Consider the following 24,601-nt stretch of genomic DNA (forward strand, 5'->3'; position numbering starts at 1 on the left):
TGTGGTTCCAGTTTTTATTCGAGGCCGCGTTTTAACTCTTCAGGTCATATAGCGTGCATGCTCAATCCATACTAAGGTCATGTTAAATGTAACAATGAAATAATTTCTCCAGCACGTCCTGACCTTCCTCGGGTAAAGTTTCTAAAGTTTATCAGCAATCAATATTCAACCCTTAGCTACAGTAGCAAGTAAATTTTGAGTATTCTATAAAGCAGACTGATACGCAGCCATCCTTATTAAATGTTATAATAACCATTAACTATTTATCGATACAGTAAGTTATTGTTAGCTTTGACTTCCATACCAAATACCAATTTAACTACAAGTTAGAATCAACCGCTTGCTTACTTTATTTCGACTTCTACCACGCTTTATGGGCATTGTACTTCTCTTAGTTTTTAGCTGTGTGTTAAAATCGCTTGATCTATCTTGGAAAAAAGATCTACTTTTAATACATAGATTCTCAAACAGTATGTAGGAGAAACTGTTGCTGCCTATGATGATAAGAATTGTTTCCATAATTCTTGAACAAGAATTCACTCCGCACTTGCGTAAAGGACGTTGTCGTAAAGTTGCATGTTGATGAGCCTCTGCGAGGAAAAAGAGAAAGAGAAAATCGATGAATATAAATTAAATGACTTCTATATCAACGGATGACCAAGCCTTGTATAGTTGTATTTCAAAATATTTCACCTGATGTTGATTTTCCATTTCCTTCAAATCATCCCTGAGACTCTCAAACACTGGGCGATCATCAGGATTCTCTTGCCAGCAGTCTTGCATTATCTTGTAACTAGATAAATTAAACACTTGGATTTTAGTTTTACGAAAATCAAAAGTTCTTCACAAAATATTGTACACAATTAAATGAGCTCGAAATTTAGGACCCCTACGTACCCTTAAGAAGTTGAAGAAAGTAGAGATCAATAAATAGATAGTATATTTTAGGTCTAAAATACCATTTCCACCATTAGAGAGATATCCTTGTAAATAAAAAAATTCAAAAAATTATATGATAAAGTTCATTAATAATTGAATAAATGGATGGATACATGGCCTTACAGGGTATCGTCCACATGCCGTGGCTTAGGCATCCTGTAGCCCTGGGAAAGTAAATGTGCAATTTTTCTTCCGTCTATCTTTGGATAGGGAGAGCCACCTAGAACGAGAGGTTGAACATGTAGACAGTGACTCAATCAAAAAGCGCGCCATCTATATAATATATACTGACTGAAACACACTTATCTGACATACCTATCGTGAAGATTTCGTAAAGCACAATACCAAAACTCCATCTGAGAACAGAAAGAAAAGGCTTTATTTCAAGTTCGCACATAAAAGTAAAATTATATCATAGTCTCAAGATATCTAGATCTGAAAGATTTTTTTTAAATTATTTTCAGAACTATTCAATGACTTATTAGATCCACTTACACATCACTTTTCGTCGTATATCGTCCGTATAGCAGCGCTTCGCTAGCTGTCCATTTCACTGGCAGTCTTCCCTTTGGGAAAACGTTTAAAAAAATGTTGAAGAGAATGAGCAAAAAATATTTGGGAAATTTTCTTCATTTTGTCTTTGTACCTTTGTTCTTGCGCACTTTTATGTGATGATGTTGCACAAAACATAATTGAGAACAAAGTGACAAAAGAATAAGATAGCATTTATCAATACTAATGTATGATGGTATTAGCCAGACTATCGAGATAATAAAATCAGAAACCTTTGACTTCCTTTCGTAAATGTTTTCCTGGCACACGTCTCTAGCCATTCCAAAATCGGTTACCTTACATCGTTCTCGCTCTCCAACCAGGACGTTTCGGGCTGCAAGGTCGCGGTGAATAATCTGTTGAGAAAAATACCAAGCATCGCTCATTAATTGAAATGGTTCCACTAAATGTGTTGTTTTTTTCTCGTCTAATCAATGATTACAATGATTTCAAACCATAATGAACAAGGGCTGTTTTACGATACGAGACTTGATACCTTCCAAGTTGAGTCTAAAACAATGAAAACTTTGTACTTAAAAGTTAACCTTAAAAAGGTTATTCTTTCATCAAACGAGAGAAATACCCCCTACTGATCAAAAGCCATGAACTTAGAAAAATAAGCAAGTAACATCTCCTCGAACATTTGAGAGCTTTCTTGCAAATTGTCTGTTTTTCGTACAATAACTAATTTTGCGTTGGTCAACAGCGTTTGAAACTTTCCTGCTTGCAGTGAAACAAATGTGATTGGTGCCATGGACGTTTTTGATCTTTCAAACAAAATAGCTCTATTATCTCCGTAACCAAACCACATTGTAAGATTCCCCAAGGTAAAAAAAATTCAAACTTAAGTGTCCCTGTCTGAGAAAGTGTTCCAGGGGCCAGACGTGGTGGTCAACCGAATTGGCTGAAACTTGGCACAAAAGTTGAGTGTGATAAGATATTTCAGAAGCCATTTTGGCTCACTTCTCGGACTGGTTGTTTTGGAGTTTTAGGGGGGGTCCCATTTCTGGCCTATGGAGCACCAAAAATTCATCCTTCTAGTTGGCATTTTGAAAGTGCTATAAAACTCCATCGGTAAACTGTGCTACCAAACGAACTTGACCATGGACTCTACTATAGTGGAGCGTTTACTTCGAAAATATAACTTTGTTCTAAAGTGATTAGACAGAGAAGGAGCCTAGGGCTAAAGTTAGGTCAAATTTGAGGTCAAAATCATTACAACACGTAATCTTTAAAGTACAGATTTTCTGAAGTGAGAAATTTGGAAAAAAATCAAACTTTGCCATGGAATAGTTACTAAGGTTAAAGCAAAGAATCGCCAACGTCACCGAGCGGCTGTCCATGAACTAAGACTTACGGCTCAATCAACAATTTCAGTGACTCAATCGGCCATCACAATTTATATTTGTTTCAGTTAATTTCAAAACAATTCTATCGGTTTCTTTCAATTTGTTATCTGTAGAAAGGAAAGAATAACTCCTCTAGATTTCCACAAGACTTTCTTCCCGATGATTTCCGTACAAATTTAAGACTTTCCGCCCTAGTTTCCAACAGATTTCCAACTGAATTTTCCTTCTTTCATTGAGTTATTTTTCTCTTCGAGTCTACCACAACATGTGCGAAGTAAAAATCCTAGGTCAAATCTCAATCAATTATTGTGTTCCGATTGGATAACTAGACAACAGTACAAATCACGTGCGGCTGAGTAACGAAATCTATAAGTAACGAAATCTATAAGTAACGAAATCTATAAGTAACGAAATCTATAGTAACGAAATCTATTTTCAACATTATTAAACAGTAAAAAAGATGAGCATGTTAGCGTCTACTTTTCCAGTTATCAGTGGTGAACGGTACCCTAATGTTATGATAACTCGCCTAAACAGCAGCCCATGTATCCCTCGCATGGTTAACTTAACCATTTAAAAGTCGATTTATTTTTCAGAGAAGAAGCTTGCCAACAGTATTTATGATTTCAATACAATATTGTGCCACGCAAAAGACCATGGAAATTTCCATGTAATACTCATTCTCGCATACTTAACAGTATCAATCATTGTTAAACAAAATTGAACGGGCACATGGAAATACTCATGGTCTTAATGGATCAATACTCATGGACCAATCATGGACCAATAGTCATGGTCTTAAAATAAGTGAGGAGAATTTGCTACCTTTCTATAATATCAAGAAATGGATAGATATTCTAGCCTTCTCGGATAAGGACGAATAAACCGTAGGCCCCGTCTCTTGCAGGGCTAGGGGTAGGAGACGTTAATATCCCACGCACGAGATTACTGTGTGGTGGATGTCCTCCCCTGGGGTGGGATGGGAGGGAAGGTGAGATTTTTACATGGACTGAAGCGGCTGCCAGAGGCGCCTGATAATGCTGACGTCCGATCTCAACCTTATCATTGTAACTAGACACGTTTGTTGTTTAGAGTGCTTAAGACTCTCTTTCTTTCTCTTTCAAATTTCCATGTAGTACCCATTTACGCGTAAAAAAATAATCTCAAACACTTTTGGCCAAAACGGGTCCATGGAATTTTCCATGTACACGTAATACTTACTCGCGTAAACAAAACAGTATCAAACATTCTTAATCAAAACAGGTACATAGAAATATCCACGTAATACTCATTTACACGTAAGAAAAAAAAAACACTTTCAAACGTTCTCGGCCAAAACGGGTACTTAGAAATTTCCATGTAATACTCATCCACGTATACAAACAGTATCAATCATTCGATTCAGAACCAATTTAAACAGGTACAAGTAAAATTTCCATGTAATACTTTTACGATTTCATTGTGCCGGATAGTGCCTCACCAAAATGGTCCATGGAAATTTCCATGTAATACTTATTCACGAATAGAAACAGTAGCAAACAGTCCTGACCAAAGCGGGTACACGGAAATATCCATGTAATACTCTTTCACACGCAAAAAATAATAATAATTTTAAACTTTCTATGCCAAAATGGGTGCATAGAATTTTATAAGTAACACTGACTCACTCGCTAAAAATTTAGTGTCCGAAACTCCTTTCCAAAACAGGTTTATGGAAGTTTCCATGTAATACTCATTCAGATATTCAAAATAGTATCTAATTCATGTCAAAAGCAGGTCCATGGAAATTTCCATGTAATACCCAATCACGCGTACACGAAGTAATAATAATAATAATAATAATAATAATACAAATAATAATAACAATAATAATAATAATAACAGGATAGCAATAGCCCTTCAGTGCTGGAGCACTGTTATCAATGGGGTCCTGTCTAAATAACATAATATAAGGATAAAAACTAGAATAAGATAAGAATGACTACGCACCTAACTAAATGCCCTTTGCAATAAAATTGATCTAAAGACTCCCTAAATGGTACCCTACTGCTAATTTTCTTGATTTTTAATGGTAATAAATTAAAAGCTGAAGCTCCTAAAAAATAAAAACTATTCCGAGCAAAGTGAAGTCTCACTTTCGGCAGAGCAACGGTGTTCCCTCTGTTCCTCGTATCAAAATCGTGGGTTAACAATTTAAAATATTCTTTGAAAGGACTACAAACATTGCCTTTTAGGCAATCAAAAACAAATAAACAAGCCTTTTTCTTTAAAAAATTTTCAATTGTGGGTAGATGGAGTTCACAGTTTAGACATTTTGAGTTTTGCAGAATAATCCTGTGACTACGTTGTTCCAGGTTTCTTATTTGGCACCTTCGTGTCTCTGACCAGCCAAGCGTAATTTGACCGCAATAAGTAAATATGGGCATTATCATTGCTCTGTAGATTCGTTCAGCGCTTAAGGTGTCAGTGTTAGAACGGATTCGTCGTTATAAATTCACTCTTCCTGCAGATTTCTTGTATGTTTTGTAAAAGTGCTTGTCAATATTCAATGTAGGGTCCAGATAGACACCTAGGTACTTGTAATTTGTAGTCGTGTCGATGCGAGATCCATTTACTGAGAGGTTTAGTTCTTCGCCATCAAAAACACTTAATCTTTTTGCTGTTCCGAATAGGATTACTTCAGTTTTTCCTTTTTTGAGATTAATAATAAGTTCGTTATCTCGAAACCAGGAGGCGAGGCTATTGATGTCTTCGCTGAGGTTGTGTTCAATATTATCCAAGTCTTTCGAGGATGTCAAAAATTACTGAGTCATCTGCGTAGGTGATAATCTTAGAAAAACGGAGCCGCTTGAGGACATCGTTAAAATGAATTAAAAACAATAACGGCCCAACAATACTTCCTTGGGGAACACCTGTGAAAACAGGGTTAGGTTCTGACAATACTCCCTTAAATTGAGCGATCTGGTTTCGGAGGAATAATAAGTAAGATCTTTTGACAGGGAGCCCACGTCACAAAGTGTGGTTTTCAGTGAGGCCCTGCATAAATCTAACGTAAGGATAACAGAAAATATAAATATGGTTATCAAGAAAAGGATAAAAGGGCATAATCAATAGAAGAGACTACATATTTTTAACAAGACGTCTAAAAACTGAAAAATCGGAAATGTTCCTAATGCCGTCTGGGAGAGCGTTCCAGTCATCTACTGCATGACAAACAAACCGATGCTGACCCCATGTACGCTTTGATTGTGGTTTACAAATGTTGTTATTAAAACGAGTGTTATAATCATGCATGTCTTTAAAATGATTAAAATTAAAATTCCAATCAATTAGTCCATTCAAGGACTTAAAAACCAAAAATAGACGATGAGATCTTCGTCTTTTTTCCAATGTATCCCAACCAAGTAGATCAAGAGCTTCTGTTGCTGATGAATGCTTTGGCATATCTAAAATTAATTTAGCTGCTTTATTCTGGAGTAATTGGATCTTGTTCATCAGAGTGGTGTTGGATTTATCCCCCCAAGTCACATCAGCATAATCAAGGATTGGCAGCACCATGGCTTTTACAAAGAGTTCCCTTGTATTTCTTGGCATAAGATGTTTTATTCTCTGTAAAACGCCAAGCCTCTGAGACACTTTGGTCTTAATGTAATCCACGTGATCAGTCCAAGTCAGATTCTCATTGATAATTACGCCCAGATACTTGAACGAATTGACTCTGTCTAACTCCTTCTCCTTGATTATTAATGTGAATTCTTCTAAGGTGTTAAGTTTCCTTGGACCGCCAATGAGCATGAATTTAGACTTCGAGATATTTAGTGTAAGTTTATGCTCGTAGAGCCACTGAGCTAGCCTGTCCAGATCCTGATTCAACATGGTCTGTAGGTCACGGGCTGATTGAGAAGAGCAGTAGATAGCAGTGTCATCAGCGAATAAGGTGACCGTAGTGTTCCGAAGGACCTTGGGTAGATCGTTGATGTAAATGGCAAATAGTAATGGACCGAGAATAGACCCCTGAGGAACACCAACGGAAACCTTCCGCGCAGGAGAAGAGGCTTGACCAATCACAGTCTTCTGGTAACGAGAGGATAAGTAGGAATGGAACCACTCAAGATTCTTGCTGCGTAATCCTAGAGATTTGAGCTTCCCGAGTAAAATGACATGGTCAACGGTGTCGAAGGCTTTCTTCAGATCAATAAAAACTACACCATTTACTAAACCTTTATCCATATTACTTAGCACTTCATCGGTAAACTGCGTTAGAGCTAAAGCGGTAGATCTTGCACGTCTAAAGCCAAACTGGTTCACAGCAAGCAGATTGTTGGAGTCGAGGTAGCCGTAAAGTTGAGAATGAACAGCTCTCTCAATTACTTTACTGACCGTGGGCAGGATAGAAATGGGACGATAGTTATCTTTATCGGACTTATCACCTTCTTTGAAAAGAGCAGTCACTTTCGCACATTTCCAAGATGATGGGAATTGACCCTTCTCAAAAGAGAGGTTTATGATATCCCTCAGAGGTGAAGCAAGTACATTTGCTGCATCACGGAGTAAACGTGCACTGATGTTGTCTAGTCCTACCGCTTTATTGGTTTTCATTAGGCGCAGCTGCTTTTCAACAAAGGCTGACGTCACATACTTGAGAGAGAACGATAAGGTAGGAACTGCATCGTACTGAGTCGGTTTTAAACCACGAAAGGCCTTTGCAAGGCTCTTACCGATGCTTGAAAAGTGATTGTTTAGAGTTTCTGCAATGCCTTTGGGGTCAGTCTGCAATTTTCCATGACCAAAAACTGCATTAATTTCATTGTGGTTAGAGGGAAGTGTCTCTTTAATTGCTTTCCACATCCTGGAGCTGTCACCTTTAGCATCTTCTATCAGCCGACAATAATATTTCGATTTCAATGGTGCCGCTTTCCACTTTTTCCTTCTTTCGAGTAAGGTAGTGAGGACCCTCTACCAGGTGTTGTTGCCCTATCTTTTCACTAAGTGAATTTGTTGAGCCTGGCTTATCAAATAGCTGATCGGCATGAACCCTGAAGAATGTGCGACGACCACTTTGAACTGAGATAATTTAACCCGTATCGTTTGTTTAGTGGTTAATATGCACACCCATACGAAATTCTTTTGTATGCCTGATGACGTAGGAGTTTTGAAACTTCCGACAGAAATACCTCCACGGCTGACTCTTCTATTCTGTTGAGAGTTTGTTCACTAGTATACCTCTTGATGAATGTATTGATCTGGCGATCAGATACATTTATCAAGGTAACCCTGGTCTTAAGATAAACGCCGCTGACCTAAAAACGCTTTTTACCTTCGCAACAGCTGAGACTGGTTTCTTGTTTAAGGGTGTATTTTATGATCAAATAGATGGGGTTGCCATGGGGTCCCCACTTGCTCCAGTACTTGCAAACCTCTTTATGGGACATCATGAAAAAAACTGGCTAGATAACTATTCATTCTCTGAAGTTCTGTTCTACAGACGCCATGTTGATGACACCTTTGTTTGTTCAATAGCGAGGAGGACGCGCTCGTGTTCCTTGATTATATCAACGCCAGGCATCCTAGTATTCGTTTCACAATGGAAAAGGAAATTGATAAGAAATTATCGTTTCTAGACATATTGTTAGACAACAATCATACATCCATCGTCACTAGTGTATATCGCAAGAAGACGTTTACTGGCCTTCTTACTAATTATTTCAGCTTCGCCCCTTTCATTTACAAATTAGGTTTAGTCAGAACGCTGATTGACAGAGCAAGCAAGATCAATAATTCCTGGGTTGGTTTTCATCTGGATGTCAAGAAACTTATTTTCTTGCTACGGAAAAATTGTTTTCCATCTTGGGTCATAGACAAGATCATTTACAGGTATCTAGCGAAGAAAAAGAATCCTCCTACTGGGCAGAACGCCTCTTCTAACTCCGGTAAACCTTCTGCGCACTATTATTGACTTCCCTATGTTGGTCAACTTTCGAACATCGCTCAGACTAAGTTAAGACAACTACTCAAACGTTATTGTAGAGCTGATTTAGATATTAAGTTAGTCTACAGTACGTTTAAACTCAGAAACATGTTCAGTGTGAAAGATTCAGTACCGCTAGGTCTACGTTCGCGTGTCATATATAAATTTTCATGTGCTGGCTGTAATGTCAGTTATATTGGTGAGACCACTCGCCACATTTGTGCACGAGTTCGTTAGCACCTCTTGTCGGACAAAACTTCGCATATTTACAAACACATGCAATCATCAAGGGTGTCTTGACTCTTGTGATACTGAATGTTTCACGATCTTAGATTCTGCCGCTTCAAAACACCAAATTAAGATCAAAGAGGCATTGCATATTGAGTGGGAAAAACCTATCCTTAACCCATTAAAGGCCACAGCCTTTGTGGAAAACTGCGTTTTGAAGCTAGTAGAGCAGATTTTGGGTCACTGTTGTGGTTGTAAAAGCTCAAACTTACCAAAAACCCCTTGACAGCTCGTACACTCGACGGCCTTTTGATCCAAATGCAAAATGGCGGCCTGTCAATCTCGGACACGCGCGGAAAGCAAAATTTGGGTTGAAAAGTAATGCCCCACTTACAACTTTTACTTTTCTCTCTTTCTCCTGCCCTTTGTTTCCCCTCTCCTTGCCTGAAGTTTCTCCTCACTTGCTGGAAATTTAGTAGGCTTCATTTTGGTGTAGAGATTTTTTAGGAAACTACTCATTATTTTCAAAGCACATGCTCAGAAAGGTAGGTGGGTAATGGAACAAGATTTTCGTGCAGATTTTCAGGTCAAAGTTACATGGTTTTTGGCTATTTCTCCAATCTCCTTCACTCGATTGCACTCATTCTGGTATCATTTGTAAGATATTTTCAACCTGTTTAAGTCCGTGCTTAAAGTCGTGCTCCAGGGTTAAAAGTGATGACATCACAAGGCATAGAAAGGGTGTGAGTCCCCATGGGCGCATACGGGCGCACTGGACGTCAATAGGTTAAACAGCAATTGAAACATCTAGAATTGTCTCTTTCCTTTTAATTATGTTGTTCCTTGGTCTTTTAATTTATTTTTATTATCATTACATCTATTTTTTTAATTTATCTATTTATTTTTTGATCTAGTCAAGCGCGCGCTATTTACATCTTTCGCGTTTTAAACATTCAAATGTAACGTAAGCCCTGACACGTAGTTTGTAACGTACCTTAATTTAAATTCAAATGTACAACAGTTAAATGCTCATTTGCAACTGAAGATGACATGAGAATGTCGAAACATGTCTTGTAAATTTAAACTCAAAGTTGTTGTTTCTTTTTTGAAAGGTGAGGCTCTCAAAACCAAAGTGATAATTGTGGTAATATTACATAAGGAGTATCACGAACTCCCACAATGACATATCATCACGCACTCCTTAGTGTAGTTTATTAGAGAGACTGGGTTCGAAATAGCGATTACAGAGTGGACTTACACACTAAAACAGCCAACAGCGTAAAAAAAAAAACCAAACAAACAGCCAATATTATTTCGTTGCTGGCTATGCCATATAGAGCAGAAGAAGCGGAGAGGAGTAAACGTTTTGGTCGTTTTTAGTAGAGGAAAAGAGGCTGCTCGGGTGATTTGTTTCCGCCGTTCGCTGTTTTGTTGTTTACGATCGACAGTCATTTACTGCAAAATGAAGGCACGAAGGCGATTATTTAGCCTGGTTCTCAGACGATCTAAGGGCGCTCTTGTGATTTTGACGGATATTTGAGCAAGTGGATTCAGACTCTGAGATTTAGGCTAATATCGACTCATAAGTTACGAGACATTCATCAATTCTGTGGGTTTCTTTATATTTATAGCAACAAAAATCTGGTTGTGCTGGGAAATGCTTATAGAAGCCATGGATCTTGCAGAGATGTGCATGATACGTACAAATCGTCAAGGCGACAACTCGCTGCAATAAAGGCAATTCGTGCTGGATTGGCTATGGACGCATGCCAAACCAAATGAAAGGTACAGTACATCTTATGTTGTCCTTTAGTTGAACCAACAAGTTTCTTCTCGTAGATTGTCTAAATCATAAATCAGACTAAATTAAATAAAACGTAATTGTAACCATCCCTTTATAACGTGATTCCTCATGTTTGTTTCCTGGTGACCTTCAAAACATCCCTTATTATCTTAGTGGACAAAGGGAAGCCTCGATCGAGTACAAATCGTTAAGGTATGTTGTACTGCTCATAAGGAAATGATGTTTGAAAAGAGATACATTTCAATGAATAGTTTATCTTAATAATTTATCATTAATGATTTGTGACAATCTACTGGCACTATGGGGTGGGGATTGCAGTGATCATGAAAAAAAAAATTCCTTCAAATCCAATTTGTCTTTACAGGTAAAACTAAATTTCTTAATGGTTTGACACACTCATGAAGCTGTTGACCAGATGTTTAACGAGTAGGAATCAGAGTTTCATTTTCATTGAATTAAGTTAAGAGGAAAACTCTCTTTGAGAATAGTTACATTGCAGAACCATCTTAATAATGCTGCCGAATACTTAGTCAAAGTTTAACTGCTGGGATGATACTATTGCCAGCTTCAAAATTCTAATTTTACACATATGTTGTTGTTAATTGATAGTGATATTAAATTGTGTCTTACGGGCTTTCTGAATTTCTGGTAAAGAAGGACACAAGAACCTTTAAAGGTACTGTTAGGAGGAATGCAATCAGTGAACTTCTAGCTTGAAAAATGACTGTTCTGAATTTATCTTTTCAAATTTGACCACCTGCCATTTGACATGGATACCATATGTAAGCTGGTGTTATCCAATTAACAAACAAAATGAAAAGAAAATATCTGCAGAAGAGTAGATTTGTATAATTATCGAGATGGTCTTGTTGTTATATTTTAAGCCTTCAATTGATTGATGTTTGTTCTCTCCTGACAATATGGATGGATACAATATCTTAAGATGTTTACTCTTGTTAATTGGTAGAGCTTATGACCTCCTTTGAGAGTTGTTACACCCCAACTCCAAAGGCTGTAAAGGTTGAGCATGTTTTTGCTCTGAAGGAGTGGATGTCACCCTTTTCAACTGCACTCCACAACATCTCAAATCCTCATGCTTTTAAATTTACAAAAGCTCCTTTGGGAAAAGTCGTTATGCACTTACAAGAACTGGGGGAGTGACAAAGAGGAAAACTGGAAACCGGTAAACCCTGATCCAGAACAGTGGTTAACTGTAATGAAAGTAAGTGGAAATATCTGCTGTACAATGGAGAATAAATAAAAACAAAAAATCTCAACTATAGTTGCCATTAATAAATATACTCTGTTCATACACTGAAGATATCTGTTTTGCTCAGTTGGAGTGTGATGATCTTACATTTTAATTCTTAGCATTATACAAGACCAATAATAATAATAATAATAGTAATAATAATAATAATAATATTAGCAACAATGACAAGTGCTATTAGAAAAGCTGCAAACTGATCTCTGTTATAGCTTGATGGTATTACTGTAGGTAATACTAATTAGAAGCTTATTTATTGTTGAAGTCATTTCATTCTCCACTGTCTGATTCATGTCCTTCAAATATTAAATTTCTGGGATAAGTGTTTGTGCTACAATTTTTTTAAGCTTGCTTTTCATTATTTTTGTCAGGCTGATGCAGAAATAAATGTAGATGTCCCCCCAGATTATGTTGCTCCAGATACAGAGAAGCTTGAGCTTCAATGGCTCAGATCAGAAATTGAAAAGTATTTCAAAGGATTGTTTCTGGAACAACATAAAGAAGATTTGGCATCACTACTTGACCCTGAACATACCAGATGGCATCCACCAAAAAGGACAGTTACTTAGCCATTGAAAGAAATCATTACAAACAAGGAAAGAGTTAAAGAAAGACAAAAACAATTGGAGGCTGCTGGGAATAGTGTGGGTTTTCTGGGGCAACTGAAAAACCTGATGGTGTCCCTGAGGATGTGGATGATGTGGTCAGAACTCAAGTTGCTCCTGTGCAAGAGGTGATTTATGCTCAAAATTAAGACATACAATGTATGCTCAACTCAAGCCTCCTACTCATGCAAACTTAGCTATTTTGGCTAAAGTGTACATGCCCACCAAACCTTTCCATCATGTGTTTTATTCAAATAGTGTCAGCCACAGCTGAATTTTCCTTTGTGACCACACACACACTTGCCTATCAAAAGGCTTTCACATAATTGTCCTTTGATTTAAATTAAGTTGTGTATAGATAACTTGACTTTATTTATGATTTGTTTACAATATTGCAGATGTACAGTGGAGCTTATAGGAGGCAGACGGCTCAGCCCGTGGTCACCGAGGTAGATAACTTGAAGGAGTTCTGCCAGGTAGTATTGTTGCGTTTAATCTTGATGGAAACTACAAACCTCCCCATCTGGCAAAGGTAAAGGAAGTCACTAACTCTTCATTCACTGTGCAGTGGCTAAAGGGTACTTACAAAGGAAAGTGGGTATCATGGCCTGGATGGACTTCCAGCGAAATTCCTAAAGAAAGTGTAATCTATTTTGACATCGAATTAGACGAGAATGATAAACTAAGAAAGGAGTCTGTCCAGTACTTAACGAGGAGATACAAAGAATTAAAAAAAAGTTGAAATGCATATGTATGCATGTATCTAGGTTTTTCCATCGAAACTTACCCATCAAATTAGTCCCAAAATGTCTAAGATGATCTAGGCACGTGTATGGAAATTTCCACAGATCTGTTATTAAGCATGGTTAAAATTGTAAGATGTTCAGTCATCAACAATCTAGACGTGTATGGAAATTTCCATCAGCCTTGAAGTAACATGGTAAAGTATAAGGTGTTCAGTTATAACTGATCCACACTTGTGCATAGAAATTTCCATAGATCTTCCAGTAGAATGGTAAAATATAAGATTTTCAGTTATAATCAATTCACACTTATGCATGAAAATTTCCATAGATCTTCTAGTAGAATGGTAAAATGTAAGATTTTCAGCTATAATAGATTCCCACTTGTGCATGGAAATTTCCATAGATCTTCCAGTAACATGGAAAATGTAAGAATTGTTTGAATTGTTTGGTTAAAATCGATCTACACTTGTGCTCACAAATTTCCTTCTTTCATCACCTTCAGGTAACATATAAGATCTTCAATTATAGCTTATGCACACAATCATGTGCATGGAAATTTCTATAGATCTTTCATCAGCATGGTAAAATGTAAGATCTTCAATTATAGCTTATCCACAAAATGTGCATGGAAATTTCCATAGATCCTCCATCTACATGGTAAAATGTAAGATCTTCAGTCATAGCTGATCCACACAATGTGCATGGAAATTTCCGTAGATCCATTGACATGGTAAATTGTGAGCTAAGATCTTCAGTTATAGCTGAACCCCACGATGTGCATGGAAATTATTTTCAAGGCCTTTTCATTTAAACACGGCAAAATGTAAAGAATGTGTTCATTGTAATCGATCCAGAAGTGCATGGAAATTTCCATAGACCTTCCATTAACATGGTATAATGTAAGATGTTCAGCTATAATCGATCTAGACATGTGCATGGAAATTTCCATAGACCTTCCATTAACAATAGTACAATGTAAGATGTTCAGCTGTAATCAATCGAGACATATGCATGGAAATTTCCACAGACCTTCCATTAACATGGTATAATGTAAGATGTTCAGCTATAATTGATCTAGACATGTGCATGGAAATGTCCATAGACCTTCCATTAACAGAGTAAAATTTAAGATGTACGGTTATAATTGATCCTGACATGTATATGGAAATTTCCATAGATCTTCCATTGACACGGTAAAATGTAAGATGTTCAGTAACGTTATAATCGATTCAGAAATATGCATGGAAATTTCCAAAGATTTCCTTAAGTGACATGGTATAATGTAGCATGATTTTTTAAGTCCTTTTGGATTATCATCTCTGTGGTGATGTCTGCATATATACACTTGTAAAAAAGATTCTCAGAAAAATCGCTGTCAGATATGCCATATCCTACTTGGTATATCTAAAGCACGTATGTATAAATTTCAGTAAATAGTTCTCAAAAGAAATTCTGTCCTTGTTGTAAAAGTTGTTGTAATCATTTCAACTGTGGAGTGGTTTTTATGGACTATTAAACTATTTTTCTCCAATATAGTTGAGTGTCCTGGTCAGAAAGATACATTGTAGAGTACATGTTACCCAACATATACTGACGTGGCAAAGAAGCGTCTCTTTGATTGTGGTTTTTACCAAATTTTCCTTACTTCAGAAAATCTGCACTTAAAAAATTGTGTTTTACCCAAAATTGCCATTTTTCTAAAACCGTAACACGTACCTGCCTTCTTGCATAACTTTCATACCAAATCCAGTATGTACTTTAGTGACCTATTTATCAAAATCAGTTGAGAAAAATTTGGCTTATTGAGGTTTGTTAGGTTTTTGGCACAAACTCTCTAAGCCCCTCTAAGGCCCAGCAAAATGGAGTTTTGAGCATAATTCATACTATAAACAGACCAAACTCTCGACATAAGGCCTTTATTTTGTATTAGGTAAGTGAAAATGAAACATCAATGCCAAATCAGTGTCATTATCTAGAAATACCTCGACTCATAACTTACAAATACACTAAGAGGGTCTCTGATGGTCGACAAACCCGCGTTACTTTTAACTCAGTGAAGGTTGTGTGACTCCTCGACTTGGTCCAGTCCTCTCACTCTCACGTCCAATATGGTGGGCTTGTCGATATGATAACAATCGCATCTCGAGGTGTTGCGTGGCATGTTTCACATAAACTGCGACACAAACTATTTGTTATCCAGCTCTTCCAACAGTGGATTTCTTATTTACTGTCGGATGATATGATTTATTAAGCTCTAACGTACCAGGGAAATCGAATGGATCACAAGTCACCTGGACGCTACTCACTACAACTTTTATGTAACGTCCTGCTCTTTTACTGATGCCATCATGCGTATTTACAAGAGGTAGCAAAGCTATCAAAAGTTTAACCATATGTGACAGAGTCACTTAGGCTTATTTTCTACTTCAAACATGTTTGTTCTTCTGTTTATTTTATTCTCTGGAATTTTAGCGATTTGTCAGTAATGTTAGTAATGTGTTAATTGTGTTAGTCATGTGTTAATTGTGTTAGTAATGTGTTAATTGTGTTAGTAATGTGTTAATTGTGTTAGTAATGTGTTAATTGTATTATTCCAGTACCTGCCCTTGTCCTGTTGTGTAAGAGTAAACACCGATTTTCCTTACGTAATTCCTGTTTAATTGACCGCTCCTAGCCCATATTTGGTTTTAAGTTATTTTTACCTTTAACTGTATTTTACTATAAGTTACAACCGTTTGCTCGGTAAGTTCAGCTGATTTGTTGCCTTCCTGAGAGTGCCCTTAAAGCGGACTCCGAGCTATACTAGTTTTTGGTATGTTTCAGTATTTTATGTTTGTTTGAGCCCTAAGCTTAGCATGTAGTTGTTTCCACTTGTATTTTTGTGGTGATTTTTCGGGTTAGAATTTGCTTAGTTTAGCCACATATTCCTTTTATCTTTACTACTGTATTTCATTTATTTACTCTGACCTTTGTCACACAGCATGTAATTTCTCTGCTATATAAACTGCAATTGTTTTCGTATTAGCAGCTGTAATATTTTGCTTACCTGCTTCCAATTCATTGTTGCTATGATTCCTGTGTTTTCAGTACCAAATTATGGGTTCATTACATTAGTAATTTCATTTTCCCCTTTCACTGTTTTATACTGTATTAGCTCAAGTTGTAATATTAAGCCTAGCTCGTAGTCTTTGTTGAATTCATGCCTCGTGTAGCAATCACTATTTTTGATAGTTTCTGTCACACAATTTCCTGTTTTCAAGTACTTTGTTTGTTTCCTTTCTTCTACTGAATTATTTCTGTCTGTAGGTTATCCTTTAGTGTTAAGTACTTTCTCCTAATCCATTTTAATCTTGTTACATCATTTAGCTCATTGGAGCCTTGTTTTCTTATTTATTGTTTAGTGTCACTCGTTCCCGTTTTTTTTGTACCGTTGCATTTATTTGCTGTTTAATAAACTTGTAAATCTTCCCTCGGATCTTTTGTTCTTACGTCGACCGTTTTGGCCGTCTTACACATAGATCTTCTGTTAACAGTCATTTTCCTTAAGCTCACTTCATACTGCATAGATAAATGGGTCCGACAAAATATAGAGACTTTGCATGCTTGTGAGTATAGTATGTATGGAAATATGACTTGAAAAATATAAATCAGGGGAAACTCAAACATCTCTAAAAGAGGATTGTCATATCTAAGTGAGGACATCATCTTTGTGTTCTATGATGGGTACTTGGTTTTCAAAGAAAAAAATTACCTTTATTTGCTAAACCTGGGTGTACGTAGTGCTAATCAGAGGCCTTCTTACTGCATTTGTAAGCTATAAGTCGAAGTATTTCTAGACAATGACACTGGATTAGCTTTAGTGTTTCATTTCACTCACCTAATATAAAATAAAGGCCTTATGTCAAGAATTTGGTCCGTTTATAGCATGAATTATGCTCAAAACTCCATTTTGCGTGGCCTTAGAGGGGCATGGAGAGTTTGTGCCAAAAACCCAACAAACCTCAATAAGCCAAATTTTTCTCAACTGATTTTGATAAATGGGTCACTAAAGTCCATACTGGATTTGGTATGAAAGTTGTGCAAGAAGGCAGGTAAGTGTTATGGTTTTTTGAAAAATGGCAATTTTGGGTAATGATGTTGACCTCAAATTTGACCTAACTTTAGCCCCAGGCTCCTCTCTGTCTAATCACTTGAGAACAAAGTTATATTTAGGAACTAAAAGCTCCACTATAGTAGAGTCCATGGTCAAATTCGTTTGGCAGCACAGTTTGCCAATGGAGTTTTATAGCACTTTCAAAATGCCAACTAGAGGGAGGAATTTTTGGTGCTCACAGGCCACAAATGGGACCCCCTCCTGAAACTCCAAAATAAACAGTCAGAGAAGTGAGCCAAAGTGGCTTTTGAAAGATCTTATCACACTCAACTTTTATGCCAAGTCTCAGTCGAATCGGTTAACCCCCACTTCTGGCCCCTGGAACACTTTCTCAGACAGGGACACTTAAGTCACTTACATCCAAGTATACATTTATTTATTGTAAACATGTCTACGAAAATTTAAATGAATAAAGTATCCCTTACATCGATTGCCGCCGAGTCAGCAAAATTATTTGTATACTAAAAAACCGACTTACGTTTTTCGAGGACAAATAATGCATACCATCAGCTACTTGCCAGGAAAATTTCATCAGCTGCTGGGAAGTCAAACTCGTTTGTGGTTTTATATCCGGGTCCTTGAAGTAGTTATCTTCTAAATGCCGGCTCTTTCTCAAATAGCCCCGGAGATCTCCATATGGGACATATTCAATTAGAACAAGCAAAGGATCTAAAAGAATTTGTACGAAAAACACAGCACGTCGTCTTCATCATCACTTCACAGAGGTAATTGCAGTGATGGGAAAACGAAAACCTTGTGCAGGGGTATTTAAGGTTCAAACAAGGGTCTGTTTTAAACAGGAGAAATATATTAAAATCAAGTTGAAGGGAGCTCGTAGCAAAAATTCACTATTTACTTAGTTCACATGGTACAAACGCCCTTCGTCAGTGCTGTGGCATCAACAATGACGGAATTGGGTGCAGCGAGAGGGCAATAAATTATAAACCATGTCAGTTTAAGTAAGTTTGAACATTAAATCATAAATATGTTTCATACTTTAGTTGTCGGGGTGATACGAGCAGACATAAACTGAGAAGTTTCATAATTTTAATTTCTTCACCTGATTTGGTGACGCATCCCAGCAATTTGATGACGTGAGGATGGGGCTTGAGTTTCTTCATGATTTCAAGCTCTGACAGCAAATCTTTTCTCTCTAAATCTCTGGCGTTACCTAAAGGAGAGGAAGATTGCCCAGTAAGAGTTAAGCCTTATCTCAACTAAAACAGACTTGAGGCAATGAATAGAGTACCTTTCAGCATTTTTATGGCAACTGTTATTGTCTCCTCTCTTCCTCGAAGGTTTGAAGCTTTTCCTTGAGCGACTTGACCGAAGGCACCTTTTCCGATCACCTTTTCAATTGTAATGTTTTCTCTTTCGACTTCCCACAAGCGCGTCCTTGGATGTAGTGGAGCATATTCGTTTATTTCTAAGTAACTTCGCGTTGGGTCTGTGGCAGGTCCATTCAGTGATCTAACTTCATTCAGGTCCATGTAATGTCCTGGGCCATGATGCGCGATGGTGTTAAGGTTTCCATTGCTGCTTTCCAGTTCAAATCCCTCGTTCTGTTTTCCAGCGATATGAAAGTCACGTTTAGTCTAGCATTGTTTTTTCCCATAAAGATTGGGAATATTATCTATTTCATGGTATAGTACTTTTTTTCTCCATTTTGATTTAATTGTTTTGCAATCCAGAATGTAGAAAATTCACCCGAAACCGTTACCTGTCTTATGATAATTGGTGACTAACACGGAAGAGGTTTTTGAAGCGGTTATCCAAATTTAACAAGATTTTTTTGATTATATGATAACATCAGTCCGCTAACTTTAGTGCCCTTTCCTCAAGCAGTTGCGAATTAGTACCAAGAAGATAAGACGCGTAAATGCAACCGTGACACCAATTTCTGGGAATATTGGCAACCCGTCGGCAAAGTGCAATCTGACTTTTAAATCCAAACTTCATCTGATCAACTATAGTAAAGTGCTCTATTAGGGCCTGAGAAAATTGTTACTATGTATTTAGACAGATATTTGCTGTCCATCACAGAGTGGGGTCTCCTGGAAAAAATGCATTTCGTACTTACAATTTTAAGAGTGCGTGACTTCCTAGCACCTCTATTAAGTCTGAAAGAGAATCAAACGCTAGACTTAATTTCAAGGAGACTGACTACTATAAACTTCAATAACACTTTTTTTGTGCAAAATATCAACTGAAACATTGGTTCCGCTGCAACGTAACTACATCGAATCCGTTAAACTTACCTTTTTTCTCAAACTGACACGCTTTTATTCGGCTAAGTTAAACAAAAAACTTCTCCGAACGATAAGAACTGAAAGTATTTAGACGACTATAAATACAAGCGCAGTAAGTTTTCTGCTAATCGGATCTACGAATGCTGTAGCATTATTAGCTTTTTATATTAATGCCATCTTACCGATCATCCTTTTCACCTAAGTGTGGAAAAAATTAAGAAACGGTATCAGATAAAGAGAAAATAACTGCGTTTATTATTTCAGCATTTGTAAATCCTCATCAATAATAATTGACGCACTTAAAGCTCCTTCGCCTGTGAGCACTTTTAATCAGCAATAATAATATCGAATAAAAGTTGGTGATTGGTGTCATGAACTGAAAGATTTTGAGAAACATTTACACTGTTGCAAGTTGTCCGATTCATTGCTGTTTTTTCTTTCCTTTTCCCTTCTAATTCTCCTCTATTTTATTCAATCGAATCTCTCTTCATCAGCCGTCCACAATTCATACATCTCACTTACTAGCCTCTCGTATCAGAATATTTACCAAGTGGATAAAGTAACTAAGTCTACTTACGTTTGCGGTGTTTCCAGGCAATGAAAATGGTAAAGACAGCGAGAATCAGGGCAAGGACCCCAATAACTGAGCCGTAAATAACATCCTTATTCACCTTTGTTGGTTCTGATGGAACTGGACCAGGATCCGTGACAAAATCTTAAACAAATATGACATTAAAAACAGCTGTGTGCATGTATGTGGAATCCACAGCAAGTAAAGAACTCATGAACTTTCTCTAATTTGTATCAGCCACTTACAGTGCACATCGATGGTTGCCAGCTCCGTTGCATTGCCACACTCATTACTGGCTTCACATTTGTATTCACCAGCTTCACTCCTGCTAACGTTTTCAACCTCCAATTTGTATCCACTAAAACACTGACCATTAGGCGTCATCCAAGACACCATTGATAGGGGCACTCCAGATACATTACACATAAGAGTCACACTGACACCTTCAGTTACATTCAGATGTTGTGTTATTTGGATAATTGAAGAAGGTACTGTAAAATGAAGAGTGAAAATGGGGAAGGGTTTAAATAGCAGCCAATCACTGGCTTGTAGCCAAACAATATTCTAAACATCTCTATGAGCGAATATTTCCCATAAAGCCGTTGAGTCTCAACGTTCAGCTCTTGTGTTTTGAATTTTTTGCAATTGAGTGTACATAAAAGCATACTCATGAAAATGCCGTTTTTGCATGAATAGTTTATTAAGAACTGGGCTATTTTCATTACCATTCACGGTGACAGCAACATTTATGCTGTGTTATGATCCTAGAGAGTTATTGTCCACACATTTGTACACACAATTACATGATTCTCATTGGCATTCCCAGCAATCATGATTGAGGAGTCAAAGGCAAATGGACAGCGATAAGGTTGAAACGAACTGTAGGTGTCAACGCTTGTGAATAAATGAAAATCATAGATGTTAACTGCACTTAAAGAGATAAGTATGAGAGTGATCTTCACAGTGATGAACATTACTTTAAAGCAATAGTGAAAACAAGGCCTGGAAAAAATTCAGGCCTGTATGGGATTCGAACCCATGACCTCTGCAATACCGGTGCAGTGCTCTACAAACTGAACTCACAAGCCAATTGGGAACTGATAATTATGTTGGTTCGTAATAAGCCAGTGAAGCAATGAGTCAACGTTTGTGAATATGTTAAAATCATATATGTGAACTCCAGTTAAAGAAATAATTATGAGAGCGACCTTCAGTGTGCTAAGACAATTGACCCAATGACATTCAGAGCCCCTAGAGATAGACTCTCTCTGGAAGAGGGACCTTTGCAGCATAAGAGCGCACTCCATCTTCATTCAATCATTCATTTATTTGCCAGTACCAGAAAAAAAAATTAACCGAATACAAAATTTATGATAAATCAAAAATAAAAAGAACTATTCTAACTAAATTAACTTCAAAATCAAAGGAGCTGAGGAGATAACAGCAAGAAAGCCCATTAGAAGCCGGGGGCTTATAAAGTATACGTTTCCCTTTAACTATAGGATAAACCATACAAATCAAAGGCACTGAATAAAAATCTAGATTAAGTTAAAAGAGAAAAAAGAAAAGAAAAAATTAGCTGTGCTTTGTAGGTCCTCCTTAAAGAAATTTTCTGACTAAAATAAATTTGTGGAGGGGTTACACCTTTCCACAGGTACAGTACAAAAACGAGACCAGTGGGTATGTGCTTGTGTTTTACTCCAGGACCACTTGCCAAGCTGTGGTAACAAACACAGTCTGCCCTACAAAGTAACTAACACAGCACTTGCACTGTGGTCTAGCGTTACCAGTTGGGCACTAAATTTAAAAGAAGGAATTTCTCCCCTGAGGCAATTATTAGTCACTGGAATAATGTACAATGTAGCTGCAGCCTCATTTTCCACATATTATTGACAAGCTTCCAGTGTGAGATTAACAAAATGCTTTATAGAAAGCATAGAAAGAGAGAGCAAGAAATTAAACAACATGCACGGTATAAGATACAATGAATATATGAAGTTCATATATTTTGAACTGCGGTATTAGATACGTATGATGCACGATCCTCGCAGTAGATAGCGCTATTTATGCAATAAGATGACTATTTTTAAAAACGTTGCCATGATAATCGTATATTGTAGATGGAATGAGTTTGCTCACCATTTACAGTAACAGTTAAGCTCATACTGTATGCTGTTCCTGCAGAGTTGTTTGCCATGCATTTATAGATGAACACTCCTCCACTTGACATATTCCTGCTCCACGTTCCAAGACGGTTGCTGCCATCACTCACAAGTGTATCATTCTCCAACAACTGATATGTATCCACCGGGGGATTTCCATCTACTGAACAGTTGAAGGTCACCACAGTGCCCTGGCACACAGTTGATTTACTTACTGTGAACTTGAAATTCTCTGGTTTAACTGTAAGAATTGAATCAGAATTAAAATGCCGCAGGGCACTGCATAAAAACAAAAATTGTTGAGTATAAATTCCTCTTATTAATATAATAACTTCAGGGTTTTACAACAATATCCAGCACTAAGGGAATCCGTAACTTTCCATGTGAAAAACTACATGATATTTTGTGTTTGATATCACCTATCAGCTGCTGACATGTCACTCGCCTTTTGCGCCTCCCTGACAGGTTGATGAATGAATAACAAAGCTTCAGTGTTCACTATTCTCAATTCTAGGTAGTTTGTCAAAATTTTCTTCCATGGTTGCTTGCAGACATGAATTATATTAACCGAGTTGAACTCAATATATCAAGTTGAATACTAAAAAGGAAATTCCATAACCAGCACACTTATGTATTCTGACTTCTGTATTTAGTTTTCAAGGCAGTAAAACAATATAGCCTCCCTATTGCTTCTTACTGTATTAATAATAGTTCCAAAACGAGCTTAAGAAAAGAGAGGTGCCTCACAGCTAAGGAATCTAGGAACTCACAAAATCAACTAGCATAGATCACTAATGATAATAATAACTTACAGAGCACAGTGAGGAAAGTGCTAGCAGAGCTAGTTCCACAGTCATTTATAGCTTTACATTTGTATTCCCCAGCATCATTCCTGCTTATATTTGTAAGATAATGAACGATTCCATTGGACTGACTACCGGTACTAACTCCTGTCCATGTCACAGTCAGTACAGGACTTCCAGAGGCATTACATGTTAAAGTCCTGTTTTCTCCCTCTATCACTGTGATGTTCTCCGCTGGGTAGACTTTAGAGGGCACTGCAGGGCAAAAGAGATGCTAAATTGCAGGTGTAAAAGTACATGAAACTAGATTCGTACACACCCATCAAAATTAAAAGGAATTTACATTAAATTAAAATTAATGTACGTATACATTAATTTTATATAAATAGATACACTTATATAATGCAAAAGTAAATGAATTTCTTTAAAATGAAGGAACTTTTCTTCATCTCTTATCATTTTTGGAACTTCATCTCTTATCATTTTTGTGCCGTCAGGCTAATGCTCAGCTCACGTGAGGCTCGTTCCCTTGTTCTGAAAAAAAATTCTTTTCTGGCTCTTTTCAAGCTGAATTACTGCTCTTGTCATAATGGGTGTCAGTCTACTGTCTGGCTCGTGTCAGGCTCATTAACTATTGTGTGCGACTTTTTTGGTCTGGCTCTTTTCAGGCTGAATTACCACTCTTATCATGGTGAGTGTCAGTCTAATGTCTGGCTCATGTCAGGCTCATTACCTATTGTGTACAATTTTTTTGGTCTGGGTCTTGCGTGGTTGATCATTTAATTGCTTGTTTCCTGCTCTGTGCCAAGTACTAATTAGGTACTTTCTGGCTGTCTGGTTCTACTTCCCTTACGAACTGAATTCCCAGTTTTCTGGGAATTCATAGCAATTCTCAAAAACTGCCAACTATGCAAATCAGCTCTGATATGAAAAGCTCGGAATTACAAGGAATTTTTGGGAAAGGAAGATTCTAGTTTAGTGAGGACTTGGAATTCCTTGGAATTCTCAAACATTTTCAACTATGCAAACAGGCTCTGATTTGAAAAGCTTGGAATTACTTGGGAATTTCTGGGAATTGAATTTGAGGCAAATTAAATAACCCTAAAATCCAAATAATTCCAAGAAATTCTCAATACCTTGAATGTGAAGGTTTTAAGACAAGGAGTAATTTTAGAGGCTTAAAACTGGTTCAATAAAAGATATGC

General features: G+C 37.2%; 1 protein-coding gene and 1 pseudogene across 2 annotated transcripts; one reads left to right on the forward strand and one right to left on the reverse strand.

The window, feature by feature from the left end:
* On the reverse strand, window positions 1-24,280 carry LOC111332081 (fibroblast growth factor receptor 3). Its single transcript, XM_088726349.1, has 16 exons — window positions 24,220-24,280; window positions 23,406-23,651; window positions 22,571-22,834; window positions 20,677-20,922; window positions 20,438-20,575; window positions 20,043-20,058; window positions 19,692-19,731; window positions 18,861-19,173; window positions 18,672-18,782; window positions 18,090-18,280; window positions 1,725-1,847; window positions 1,435-1,505; window positions 1,255-1,295; window positions 1,063-1,159; window positions 694-793; window positions 1-590 (listed from the first exon to the last, which is right to left on the reverse strand). Exons 1-16 carry the CDS (start codon window positions 24,278-24,280, stop codon window positions 537-539), a joined length of 2,112 nt encoding a protein of 703 aa, XP_088582475.1. The 3' UTR covers window positions 1-536.
* LOC148726665 (uncharacterized) lies at window positions 11,115-14,993 on the forward strand (annotated as a pseudogene). Its single transcript, XR_015990007.1, has 5 exons — window positions 11,115-11,204; window positions 11,495-11,516; window positions 11,808-12,062; window positions 12,479-12,840; window positions 13,111-14,993. The product of XR_015990007.1 is annotated as an uncharacterized LOC148726665 (transcript).
* Window positions 24,281-24,601: the final 321 nt, after the last annotated feature.

This window comes from Stylophora pistillata, chromosome 7, assembly GCF_964205215.1.
Source record: "Stylophora pistillata chromosome 7, jaStyPist1.2, whole genome shotgun sequence".
NCBI lineage: Eukaryota > Metazoa > Cnidaria > Anthozoa > Scleractinia > Pocilloporidae > Stylophora > Stylophora pistillata.